Genomic DNA, 13,437 nt, shown 5'->3' with positions numbered 1-13,437 from the left:
GAAAGCAAACTAAAGCTAAAGATATTTACAAGATAACCATTAACTAATAATAGACGTCTTATCTATTATTGTAATATGCATTTCATGGATCTTGATTCTTTATCTTACATACATTTATGATTTGATGTCTTATGGATCTTCATCTTACATACATTCTATGATTTGACTCATTATGATTCTATGATATCTATTTACTTCAGGTACAATTTACATTTTACGTGTAAAATAGCTACGTATGTGATGGATTTATCATTTATGTATGTTAGCTTCTATTTGATGATGTTATAGTGTGTTTAAGTTATATTCAATAAAGGGTTCATGAAATAAGTTTTAAATTGTTGAAATCTCTAAATTTCAAGGGTTTTTTAAATTTGCCGATTCATGGCCGACTCGCGATTTGATTTGGCCTTGTCGATTGCGATTCTCGTTACTTTGGTTTAGATGCATGACAGAGAAGGCAAACTTTAAACATGAACAAGAAGATCATAAATCATATGGCAATGACATATTGCACACGATAAACTTTTGGGTTGAACAGTGATAAAAGTTTATTGTTAATCAATATTGTATCAAAGTTTCAAGCTGATTAGGTATTGAATTAAGCTTGATAAACAACAAGCTAATATGCAAACAAAAAACCAAAAAAAAATCAGAAATCTTAATCAAAGTCCTTAGCTGTGATGCTCTCCACCGAGTACTTGTTACTTCGTATACGTCTACCCGATACTTGGGAATGTGGGTACAAGTACTAGGGGTGTGGGTACGAGTACCCATGTAACCTTGGGAAAATGAAAGAAGAATTAGAAAAGAAATGGGTGGGCTTAGTGAATAGGAGAGTATGGAAGAGTTGTCGAGGTCGAAGGTTGTTGCAATGGTTCCTGCAGCCCAGGGCACAAGGGGAAGAGAGTTTGCATAGATTGTTGCCGAGCAAGTGATATCTACAGGCATTTTAGGGGATGCCTCTGGAGCGCCAACAACATAGGAAAAAAATTGTTGTTCAATGACCACGGGTTGCCAAAGCATGCTGTTGAGCTGTGGTAGGGCATTGGGAATGGATTGGGTGCAGATCAAAAGGGGGTTTGGCTTGCAAATACAGTGGCCCCTAGAGTGAATGGGGAGTTGTAGATGCACAATGGGAAGAGGACATCGTTGGGTAGGAACCATGGAGTTAAAGTGCCTTCTAGTAAGCTTGCTTTTGGTAAAGATGTCTTCAAAAGTGCTGAGCTGGGTTCTGCTTCATTGGAGGGAGAGCAACATGTTCCCCCTCAGTTTTGTAAAACGGGTAATCCCATTAGAATGAGGTGCATGATGGTTCTGACAAACAAGGGATAGTAGGATCCATGACTGTGGGTCAAGGTCATGAGATACAACAGGAGGTTGAACTTAATCTATCAATTTTTTGAAGCTTGGTGTAACATCCCCTTTTCCTAGGTCTTAACTAACATCATGTCATATCAAAGAAATACAGTTAATACTTCATATTCATAGGAAGATAGTTATAATAATTATGTTCATGTGAATGAGATTAATGGTTACAAAATAGTGAAATGGAAAATTTCATAACTAACAATTTGAAAACACCATCAATGATTTTAACAAGGGAAAAAATCTACATACCGTAGAATTCAAAACCAAAATCTATCTAGGGATGCTTCTACAAAATCGAGGTTACTATATATGCCGCTTAGGAATAAATAGCTATACCACTTTATCGAAACACCATTACCATCAAATACCACTTTATCAAATAGGGTATCAAATACCACTGTATCATTTAGGACATCAAATATCATTGTATCATTTAGGGCAACAAATACCAATGTATCAATTAGGGCATCAAATACCACTATCATTTAGGGCTTCAAATACCATTTTATCATTTAGGGCATCAAATACCACTGTATCATCCCTTCTCCTTCCATTGCTAACTATGGCAATAGCATTCAGTTAGAAAATATGCTCATATTCATTATTCACATAAATGGAAAACTAAAATAACAATTCATTAGATAAACCTATCTCTTGCATATAGATATATTCCATGTTCAATTGGAAGATCAACCGATCTATCTGGTTACTAATTACATTGATGAGAAAAGTTACTTTCATTAAAGGAAACAATTGAATCGATGATATAAATCAATCCGTCATATCTTCTACTTGTATAAACTTCATCAAGGTACAACACCTGTTACCAACAAATGTTTGAATGCATAACTCATCTTTGTCTGGTGCATGTCTTGGCATCTTGTGGAGAGGGGAAACATTTTCAGGGGCTTAACCTCCCAACCGCAGACCCTCAAAATATCCCTACAAATCTCATTCGAGAAAGGCCCTCCCTACTCGGAATAGACATGGAACACCTTGTCAAGCCACTGAGCATTCTGGTTCTTAATTCCACCACTCGACTTGGCAACAGGGTACATATTGGACAAACATGAGCTTATTGAATAGTTCTTTAAAAATAAAGTTATCATAACAATTCTGATTCCTATTCTTTGCTTTTGCAGAACTTCCTTTCTGCCTCTTCACCCTCTTTCTTGGCCATCCAGTCGGGGTGAGTCCTGGGTGTTTGTTCATAGAGGATATAAATTCATTTGCTGAACTCAGCTGATGTAAGATAATATTTTAGTAGTGGCATGAAGCCGTCCTTGAAACTCAAGGACTCTCTCAAGAAAAATCAAAGGATTATAATTCAGAAATTAGAAGACAAGCTGATTCGAAAATGGAAACATAACATGACATCTTCATTTAGTTTCAGATCTAACATGTTCAGATAACTTGGTAAGCTTGATTGAATGAACTATTCGATAGTCTTATTTCACTTCATAGTCAAGTATTGAACAAATAACATTGGAAATCCTTGAAACTCCCTTGCATCTAGATTTCGGATGCAATAAATATACCAAATAAAGAATAGAAGCTATTCACATAAACTGATCAATGATGGATTTGAACTTGGTTAATCCTGATTGGTCGACTCTAAAAAATCTGGATTGCCAACGCAGATTTCAGAATACTGAGCCCCTTTGATAATAGAAATAAGAAGCTTGGATTCACTTCCAATATCGGTTGCATGAAAGAATAAGAAAATGAGAAAACGAAGAATGGAGAAGGAAAACAATATCGATGATAGCTATCGGACACACTATCGAACTTAAATGTAAAACAATATAGAAGGCTTCAATTGAAGTCGTGACTCATGATGGCAGTTACAAGAAAGATTATCGGCTTCTTGGTTCATCAATTCAAAAGAAGGAAAATTGCCAAGTGTACTCATCATCTCTCATAAAGACTTATACTTTTAAAAGGAAGAATTCAAAGGACTCCTTATCAAAAGAATAACTTATAATTATGTATATATATATTATTTTCGAATGATGTCATCATACTATTATTGTGTCCAAGGTTATACCTATTAGGGTACACATATCTATATATGTGCATAATTTGGAGAATTTATTTTTATCTTCACATCCTCCCAAAGTATATGCATATATATGTGTACGTATGTTAGTAGAGACGAGCTTGAGTAATTTAATACCATGGTGGCATCATACCTTTATACATATGTGCATTTATATATGTATATAATGAAATGATGAAGATACCAACATAAATCATTAAAGGTACGAATTTTGATTATGTTTAAGTATTTAAATGTTTTATATGTTATCCAAGTAGCTCATGGTACTGTCCAATGTACACTCTTGCTTATCTAGTTGTTTACCCTTAGCCATGGTGATTCAAGATTCACACCTATTTGCCCAGTGATGGTGGTGCCCTGTGCCCAATTCTTTTCTGAGAATGCTTCCACCCCTTTGACGTGCTGCCTACAAGGAAATTCTCCACAATTAAATCATATTACCATAACAAGTTATTAATCATAAACGATCATAATGGCTAACCGCCTTTTCAATTCCCATGAATTCATGATAAATAATCAACTTTTCAAAATAGCTTTAAAATACCATCATAATGGTTAACTAGCATTTCATCTTCATATGAAATTATAATGATTAACCGTCTTACCATTTCACATGATTGTAACAAATTTTAACTGTCAATTGACTGATGTGAACCTCAACGACTATATGAACATTTTTAAATTGGGTCAAAAATTGGGATATAACACTTGGATTAATAGGGCACATCAGGGGATTTTGGCACAATCTTAATGATTTCCATAAATGGATTATTGAGTAGTGGGAGCCCATTTTGGATGAGTATGCTTAAATGTGCCCTACTGCTATGGGCTTTTTTTATTGTGATGTTTGAAAAACAACTTCACAGGAAAAAAAATTCTATGTGACTATTTTCGGTGTTGGGAAGATAAATTTTCCCTTATGTTGAAGCCTGACACTTGTCCTTTTCTCCAACTAATGAGAGGTTTGACAAAGTTCCGATTTGGGTAAGACTTCCAAATCCTCCCCTACATTTTTCGTTGTATTCTTGTTTTGAAGTGATTGGAAAATTGTTAGAAACTTTCTTATGGTGGATGATGGATCTTCAAATCTTTTGCACTTAACATATGCTTGAGCTTTTGTGGAAATGAATGTATCTGGCATGCTCCCTAAAGAGATAAAGATTAATACTTCCAAGAGTTGCTGGCTATAGCCCTTGGATTATGAAGGTTTTCCTTTCAGATGTAGAAGGTGTTTCCAAATAGGGTGTCTGGCTGATCATTGTGCTAAACCAAAAGTTTCAAAGAAGGGAATATGGTGGCAGGATGTAGGAACCTGTCATTGTGCAATAGAGAAGAAGGCTGAAATTTAATAGAGTTTTTCCCAGGTCGTGAAAGGTGATGGATCCCAATGATTCCCCGAAAATCCAAGTCAATCTGCTTCTCTGGTGATTAATAGTGCTAATATTTTTAATACTGAAGGGACAAAGGGGGGGAAGCAAAATGGAGCTATTACACTGGAGGGTAGGGAGAAGAAAAGGCCAGTGGGGTCAAGAGATAAGGAGGACGAAATGGTGAATGAGGGTAGTTTGATGCAATGAGATTGTTAGTTATCTGACACAAAGACGATTTCCTCTAAAAGTTTGTTGGGGTGACAATCTGAGGTAGCTCGAGTGGAAGAAGGTTGACAAACTCTTAAAAAGAAGAAAGATAAGAAAGCAAAGAAGGAATCTTTTGATATGGTACTTTGTTCTCAGACTAAGGGCAGCGTGAAGAGTCAACGGGACTGATCTTGTCCTTGAAGATTATTAGATCATTTTGGTTTGTAGGGGGATTCTTTGTTTGACTTATTTTTGGTCAAGTTAGTGAAGTTTTCTTTCGGGCATAATGGCTTCTTGAGTTGAGTCACTGGACTGGGCTAGGCTTTTCTCGGGGACTAATAAAAAATCAAAATTATTACTGAGAAAATAAAAAACAATATTAAATAATCTTCTCTTGGAAGGCCTACATATCTAGGTTAATATTTTTTCTATTTGGCCGACCTATTCTTTAGCAATTTTGCCATCACCTATTAAGGAAGTGGACAATTTCATTAAATCATTTGAAGGTATAATGATTTTGGGATTTTTTTTTTTGTTGGGCATGATCTGGTTCCTGGAATGCCAATTTCAAGAACTTCACTGGGTGGTATGATACCCCTACTTGAAGCATCTTGGGCAAGAAGCATCTAATATGATGCTTGCAAAAACAAGGCCTTAACCCTTAGGGAAATAGGTAATTGGGAGGTCTTGAAATGGTTGTGTGAAACTGCGAGTAGTCAGGGAAGACTTTAGTGCTAGGCCTATATTGCCCTTGGAGGTTATTTGATTGGAGTTGATGGTGATATCTTCCCTAGGAAGTATTGTTTTCCTTGTGTATTGTCTGTTAACAATGTTACATTCCAAATTTTTGCCCTAAATATTAAATTGAACTTAGCCGTTGATTTAATGAATCTTGATCACGTGAAGTGAGTTAGTTAATTCTAGCCGTTGTATCAATTTATTTCTTTCTAATCGGGTGAAATGAGTTAGTTGAAATATATGTGTTGTATTAATTGATAATGAGATAATTTCATGAACATGTGAAATGAGTTAGTTATTCTGACGTTGATGAAATCTCTAACGGTCACTAGATGATCAACAATGGTTTTGAATTAACAATTAATAAATCTTGAATTGATGTCTTGGCAAGAATGTTGTTTTGAATGATTGTAGGAAGAAGATTGAAGAGAGGGGAAGCATTTCTAAACGGGATCATCGAAAGGGGATGGTCGAAAAGTCCAGTCATCTGAATTGACAAGTTTGACCTAAGACCACTCTGGCAAAGATACTAGGTTTGATAACATGTTGCATTATGGAACTGCTTGAGCTATTAAAAGAACAATATAATAATCAATAAAAAATTAAAACTATAATTCATACCTTTGAAGAAATTATTAATGAATTCATTATTTAATTATTGTTATTATTCATACTTAAATACGAACATATATACATAAAAATAAAGTGACACCAATAAATTGTAAGCTATAATCTAATGATGCCACTTTACCAATACGTACACATAAAATAATAAAATCAAATTTTTCAACTTTTCATTCTTTTCCTCTCTTTTCTTCCTTCTTTTTAAAAATTCATATTGTTTTTGCATTTGAAAAGTCTCTTAATAACCGATGGCAGTCGAAGAGCCAAACAAAATCTTTTTATAGAGTCTCTTGATTGTGTTTTCAATATATCTTTTTACCTTTCATCTTTCTCAGCTATTGGATTCATTGTGATATTTCAGAGTAGAAAGATTGAATATCAAAACTGACTGAAACCATCACTATCCGTCTTTTCCCATATCACCTTCACACTCACATCTGCGGGTTACTGAGCAAGGAGTAGAGCTTACTTCTTCCGACAAAAAAGAATCCGCACAGAACAGTCACGTAAGATATTACCTAGCTTGCTTCCCTAATTTATTACATTCTTTCTTAGTGCCAAGTCTGTTGCGGTTAAAATAGAGCATAAAGACCAAGTTCTGAAGCCGTCAATGATGTATGTAATCTTCCATACTGAGTGCACTAGTTGGGTATTCCTTTGAATGTTAAATCCCTTATACTGATATCAATTTATTACCGACCGAACTCAAGGGAATGATAAACAAAATTATCAAATATGGTCTCTGTCATATATATATCATTGATGTTACTAAATCAAGATAGTGTATCAATCATGCATGATCAATTATCTCAGTTCAGAATTTTAATACATTCAAAAATGAAAATGATATCATGAAATCCGAACACCGAGGAATTCACCAAGCAATGATGCCATTATAGGTGAAGAGGTGTAAAGCAATGCTGTGGATATAAACTCACAAGCACCTGGGAATCACCGGCATGGTAGCCTGAAAATGGTGAGGAGGTGTAGAGAGTTTGCACAAATAAGAATGGAATTAGATCAAATAAATAATATGCTAAAACTATAATAGCTCATGCATTTTCCAATTATGCAATATGTTATCAAGTCAAGTGGTGGAGATCGGGTTTGTAGACCCAACTTAAATCCTTGGCTAGGGTAGAAATTAGGCAGATGTACTGAACATGTGATCTTTGTTGATTGTCCATACGCTTCAATTATTTTGGAGAATAACTGTTGGGACTTCAACCCACCTGATTACTTAGATTGTTGGACTTATGAACATCCTAAGCTTGATCCCGAGGTAGGGAGGGCCGTTCTATTAATTTAGAAAGTGTGGGGATAAGTAACGGTCCGCGGTTGGGAGGTTAAGCCTATGTCTATGCTTCTCCTCTGACCAATGCCGAGGCTTGGACAACGAGTTTAAGAGATTCTTTTGTTTATACTATATGTTTCTTTCACTTTTAACCTCTGAATGAATAGATGGATTTTTTTTTTCAAGATAGAGAAAACATTTACTTTTATGTTAATAAGTTTTTCATTTGATATAATTAGCCGTTACTTTATTTTCAGTTGAATATTTAGAAGTAGCTAAAATGTTAGCAATACATAACTCTTTTTGTTTCTTGTGATATCAGCTGAATATGTAAGATAGATAGAAAAAAGTTTCTTTCAGTTATAATCAGTTGGTATAAATCATTGTCATGTGACTTGTGAAATTAGTTTAAATTGAGATTAAAATTTGGTTATGAAAATTCGTATGTTACAAACAATTAAAATAACTTACAAACAATTAAAATAACTGACGGTTGTTTTCCTAAATAATCAGTTTGATTTAAAGAAATTCAGTATTGTTTTCCTTGTGTATTGTCTGTTAACAATTAAAATAACTGACATTTAATTGTTTTCCTAAATAACCAGTTTGATTTTAAAAAAATGTCAGCTTCATAAAGAAATTAGGGAAATCAAAGAAAAGAAAAGGTTTCAGACCTTTTTTTTTTCTGTAATATTGTTTTCTGTTCATTCCACACTTTCAGATTTAGGATTCATAACAACACCCAGCAGTGAGTTTTATCTTTTTTAGTCAAAGCTCATAGAGACAAGCTCTGATACATACCTACAATCTGAAAGTCATTTACTGAATTGATTTATAAAGAAAACTTATTGAACCTGGTTAAATTTATTTATTCAGTTAATTTTTATTTGTCTGGGTTGATGAGCATTACAGTTGTTATTTAAGTTGTTTTCAATTATATGTATGCAATTCATTTAATGACATACATTCTTGAGGTCTTGTTTGGACTGGATGCTGCTGGAAAAATGTGTTTGCTGACAATTGTACTGATTGCATATTTGTCTTAATCTTGGTGATGCAGGAAAAGAGTTAAAAGATCCAAAAGTACTGACAGATGTTGGGGATGTTCCAGTTCAAGAAATGCGAGCTTGTGGTATAGATGACGAAAGATTAATGAAAACTATCAGTGACTCTGTGAAAATTGTGATGGAAGAGGTGAGGCTGAGTCTCTATCTATTAAAATGTATATGTAAGCAACAAGTTGTTAATGGTTATGGGGCATTAACTCGTAATTACATGAAAATTAGTCTGATAGCCATTTAGTTTGTATGTTGAATACCTCAGTTTTTCATTTGTTTCTTTAGGGTTGCTCTTTGAAAACCTTTGGAGTTTTGGAATGTTCTATGGTTCTTTTCTTTAATTTTCTTAAAATATGCTTTTGGTTATAATTTAATCTTAAATACTTGACAATTTCCATGGTGACACAATTTCTTTTCTGTTGTAGGCACCTCTCTGTCCACTGGTTTTAGGTGGTGATCACTCAATATCCTACCCTGTTGTTCGAGCTGTTACTGAGTACCTTGGAGGGCCTGTGGACATTCTTCATTTAGATGCTCATCCTGATATATACGATGCTTATGAAGGAAATAAATACTCACATGCATCTTCTTTTGCTCGGATTATGGAGGGTGGTCATGCGAGACGACTTTTGCAGGTAGTTTATTTCACAAACCTTTCATGCCCAAATCTTTTGGTTTGCTTTTTGTAAACAAAAATTGAATTGGATCCAGATGCTGTGAAAAACTTCTCTGAGCATTTTCACAGCTTTAAGCTCTGAAAAGCACTCCACTTATCTAGCAGAGAAATTCCATGATCATGCTCTAAATAAAAATTATTCCGTGTATACTTAATATTTTCCTTATTTAAGTAGTTCTCCTTTTTGTAGTCCCTAGATAAAGTTTAAGGGGTAGTGATTTACATTAATATTTATTTGGGTAACTGTAAAATGTCAAAAGATTGGCTTATAGGATTAAAATGTTTTGAATTTCTTTTCAGGAGAATATAAAAGGTATAATGATTATTTGTTGTTAACGATTTTTTTCCTTATTTTGCAGGTGGGCATTAGGTCCATTACAAAGGAAGGTCGGGACCAAGCTAAAAGATTTGGAGTGGAACAATTTGAAATGCATAGTTTCACTAAAGATCAAGACTTTCTGGAGAATTTGGTAATCTCTCTCTCACACACACACGCGCGCGCGCGCATACACATGTGTGTATATATAATATATATATTTGTAAAAATATATAGATTATATTTATGCAAAGAAATGCAATAAATATACAAAATTAAATTATTTGATAGTATAATACTTCACCATTTATCAGGATATCTGGTAGTTCACAAATAGTGAAACCAAATATCTTAAAACTTAACAAGCCATATCATATACGTCTATGTTCAGGATTCCAATGCAAATCAGAAAATCATTGCAATTACAAAATCATAATATAGTCCATGATTCTATGTTCATCAATCCAAATCATAATCATATGGATTTGCAAAAAACTCCTCATCATCTCCAAATCCTCCAACTGCTGCAAGTTCAGGATCTATTGAATCCAAAATGGTTCCACTTGTGCTAGATACACCATGTGTCATGATGGTATCACTATCATCATCCATGATTCTAGTAAGATCTTGAATAGTTGCATCCAAGTTTGCACACACATGTTCTACATCCCAAAGCTTGGCTGTCCCTTCCATGTAGTGATCCTCCTTACATGATAGAAGCCGCAAATTGGTATGAATGTAAACTGACTTTTAAGATTTTTTTGAGTCCAACTAGTTATGTTCTATTGAGTGGATAAATGAGTATGTACTCCAATTCCATTCCGAAGAGGAGAACATGCAACTTGGATGATGCTCACAAAATTAAAGTAAATATAAAAATAAAAAGCAAATTAAAGAATTGTAGAATACAAGTGGTAAAGAAAAAACAAAAAAAACTTACTTGTGAGAGGACTTTAATTGCAAGAGGTTGTAGATGCTTAAATGGTTGACCATAGAGGTACTGCCATGTGATAGCTCCCATGTTGCGTTGGTTCTTTATTGCAATTGGACCAAGTTTACCTCTCAACGCAAATAAGCGAAATTCTGTCCTAACTTTTTTGCTCATTTCTTCATCTGTGAAGAGTCTTGCAAAAGTTTTGTAGCACCTACTAGCATCTTCTTCATTTGCATATGGTGCTACTGTATTTGGCATTGCAAGTATTTCCTCGCTATAGTACCTTAAAGACATGGCATATGTAAGGAAGTGCAATGGGGTGGTCATCTTCTCCCAACAATGATGAATGATGTTTTCCACCTTATTGCATAAGGTTTCACATTTTGTGGAGTCATTCTTGTGTGTTTGTATGGCAAGTTTAACTTTCTCAACCATTGTATCCATGCCATCACACACATTCTCGAAACATAGTTTATCTATATCAATAGCAGAGCATTGTCATGATAGGGCTCGGTGAAATCCAATACAAATTGCGCATAAGCCCACCAATTGTCAACTAGGACCAATACCTTGACCTTTTGGGCACTTTCTAAATGTGAAGCCTTCCACACACTTCATTGGTTGGAGATAACCATTCAACTCAATGACCTTTGCACCATGACAAGTCATCTAGTATGAGACACAAATTGGGTCAAAGCAACCTAAGCAAGTTTATAGCATGTCAATAAATATTAAGCAAAGTTACATGCAATTTGATAGTTGACATGACATAAATTTTATTAAAATTTAAATAAATAAATAAATTAAATTTAGTAATTATAATCTACCTTCAACAACTCTAATTTGGAGAATGATGTGAATATCGATTGTAACATATGATGGTTCGTCACAAACATTTGCCTCTGTTTTGCCTTTTGGTATATTTGCTTCACTTAATTTATTTGAGTGCCAATTTGTTGCATGACCAAGTTGAGGGAGTGTACGGTGCATGGTGTCCAAAAATTTGATCATATTGACCCTCAACCAAAGCACTTGCACCCCTACAATGCCAATACCCACTATCTCTATGTTCTCAATGAGAATTTTGGGAATGAACTATGAATCTTTCACTTCCCTTTCACAATCAACTGCCTTTAAAAATCATTGCCACTTTGGGAGACACTGCAATCACATTAATCAATTGCCGGTTTTTTTGTATCTTTCCATCCATCAGAAACAATAGGAACACCTGAAGTTTTCCAATAATTTCTAATTGGTTGAATAACTCTCTTTACAAAAGTATTCTCTTCTTGCAAGAGAGGGGTAGACACCTTTTAATACCCAAGACTTGTGTAATCAATAGGTGCTTTATTGATGGTTGTCAGCATTTCCTTCCAATATGGTGATCTCGCCAAGTTGAAAGGAAGTTCATTGGCATAGAGGCAATGTGCAATGGCTTGATTGGAAAGAGCTCTTGCCTCCATTTTAAATGCGGTGTCCAATGGACCTATTTTGTTGGTGGTTTTTACTTCTTCATCTTCCTCTCTTGTTATAGGTACTTGCAAGAATGGATGTTTGGAGGATACAATTGGTTTGGTGGGTAGTTGCATTTTTAACTTTCGAATGGTGGTTGATAAAAAGTTTTTAAAAATCTTTTAATCAATTTATTAGCAATTTCTTGTTCTTTTACATATGAGGCTATTTGTGCATTAGAGATCCCCTTCCCATCATTGCCTTTGCACATTGGAATTCCTTGGCCAAAAGGGCTCATAAAATGAAGATTGAATTGGAAATATGAGCTATTGAATGGTTTGCCTTTGTTACTTTGACAATAATTACACTCCGAAAGATATGAGCCACCTTCTCAAACTTGTGATATTCTTTTTGTATGTCTCCATAAAGGAGATCCTACATCAATTTTGAAACTATTGGCTCGTTGCCCTCCCACTAAACTTTCACTATTTGTGTCAGCCATTCTTGCACAATACAATCTAATCTCTTGCTACAATAAGAAACTAAATAAACTTAAATTAGAAATAAACTATGAACATCAAGAATAAAAGTGCAAAAAAATGAAACAAAATACCAAAATAGATAGCTAATCTCATTTCTTTATTTCTTTTTCGAAAAAATTGAAAGAAACTTGAAAAAGTTCTTCCCAAACTTGAAAATATTCATCGTAATCCCAAAAATATTCATTAAAGGACTCAATAATGGATCAAATGCTTACCTCAGATGCTTAAAACTCCTTTGTGGAAGCTATCTCTCACCCTAGGAAATGGAGACCAAATGAGAAGAGGCCTAGCTGCAAAGGAAACGACATGGAAAATGATTGAATGACCCCTTTTAGGGCCGTGTTAGGGTTTAGGAGCAAAATTAAAAAAAAAAAATGTAATTAGCACATGTTACAAAGTGCTTTTTGTGTTTGAAAAGACAATGGGCTCTTGGATGCTCTTGGATGCCACCTGAAAGCACATCTTGGGCACCCTGATGCGCTCGCTGGTTGCATCCGTAGGGCACTTGGCTCCAGCCTTTGCTTACCTAGGCATACACTTCTACCTCCGAGGATTAGCAGAAAAAATTAATAACTAAGCTTAAAACAATAATCCTTACTCCAATTGATAGTGACTTTGTCAAATATTATGAATTTATAATAATAACAGGTCAATAAATTTTGGCATAGTTTTGAAATCCAATCATATCTTGAATTCTTTGGAAATGCTTGCTGCATTGGGGTTTTTGTCTCTAACTCAGCATTACCAATATCGAGAGTTTTGATCCTTAACTTGCCAAGAGTAAATCTCTTATTCCAGC

General features: G+C 34.6%; 1 protein-coding gene across 1 annotated transcript in view; it reads left to right on the top strand.

Moving 5' to 3' along the window:
* The window catches only part of LOC149532415 (arginase 1, mitochondrial-like), a 54,475-nt gene that overhangs the window by 16,103 nt on the left and 24,935 nt on the right, over positions 1-13,437 (top strand). Inside the window, exons 4-6 of the mRNA XM_089807414.1 lie at positions 8,721-8,854; positions 9,144-9,353; positions 9,754-9,864. Of these exons, the coding sequence (XP_089663540.1) occupies positions 8,721-8,854; positions 9,144-9,353; positions 9,754-9,864 (455 nt within the window). The remainder of the gene's footprint in view (positions 1-8,720; positions 8,855-9,143; positions 9,354-9,753; positions 9,865-13,437) is intronic.

This window comes from Cupressus sempervirens, chromosome 10, assembly GCF_028749045.1.
Source record: "Cupressus sempervirens isolate cs-2001-9-10 chromosome 10, ASM2874904v1, whole genome shotgun sequence".
Classification (NCBI taxonomy): domain Eukaryota; kingdom Viridiplantae; phylum Streptophyta; class Pinopsida; order Cupressales; family Cupressaceae; genus Cupressus; species Cupressus sempervirens.
The sequence above is the reverse complement of the archived record's forward strand: the minus strand, read 5'-3'. Positions and strand labels throughout refer to the sequence as shown.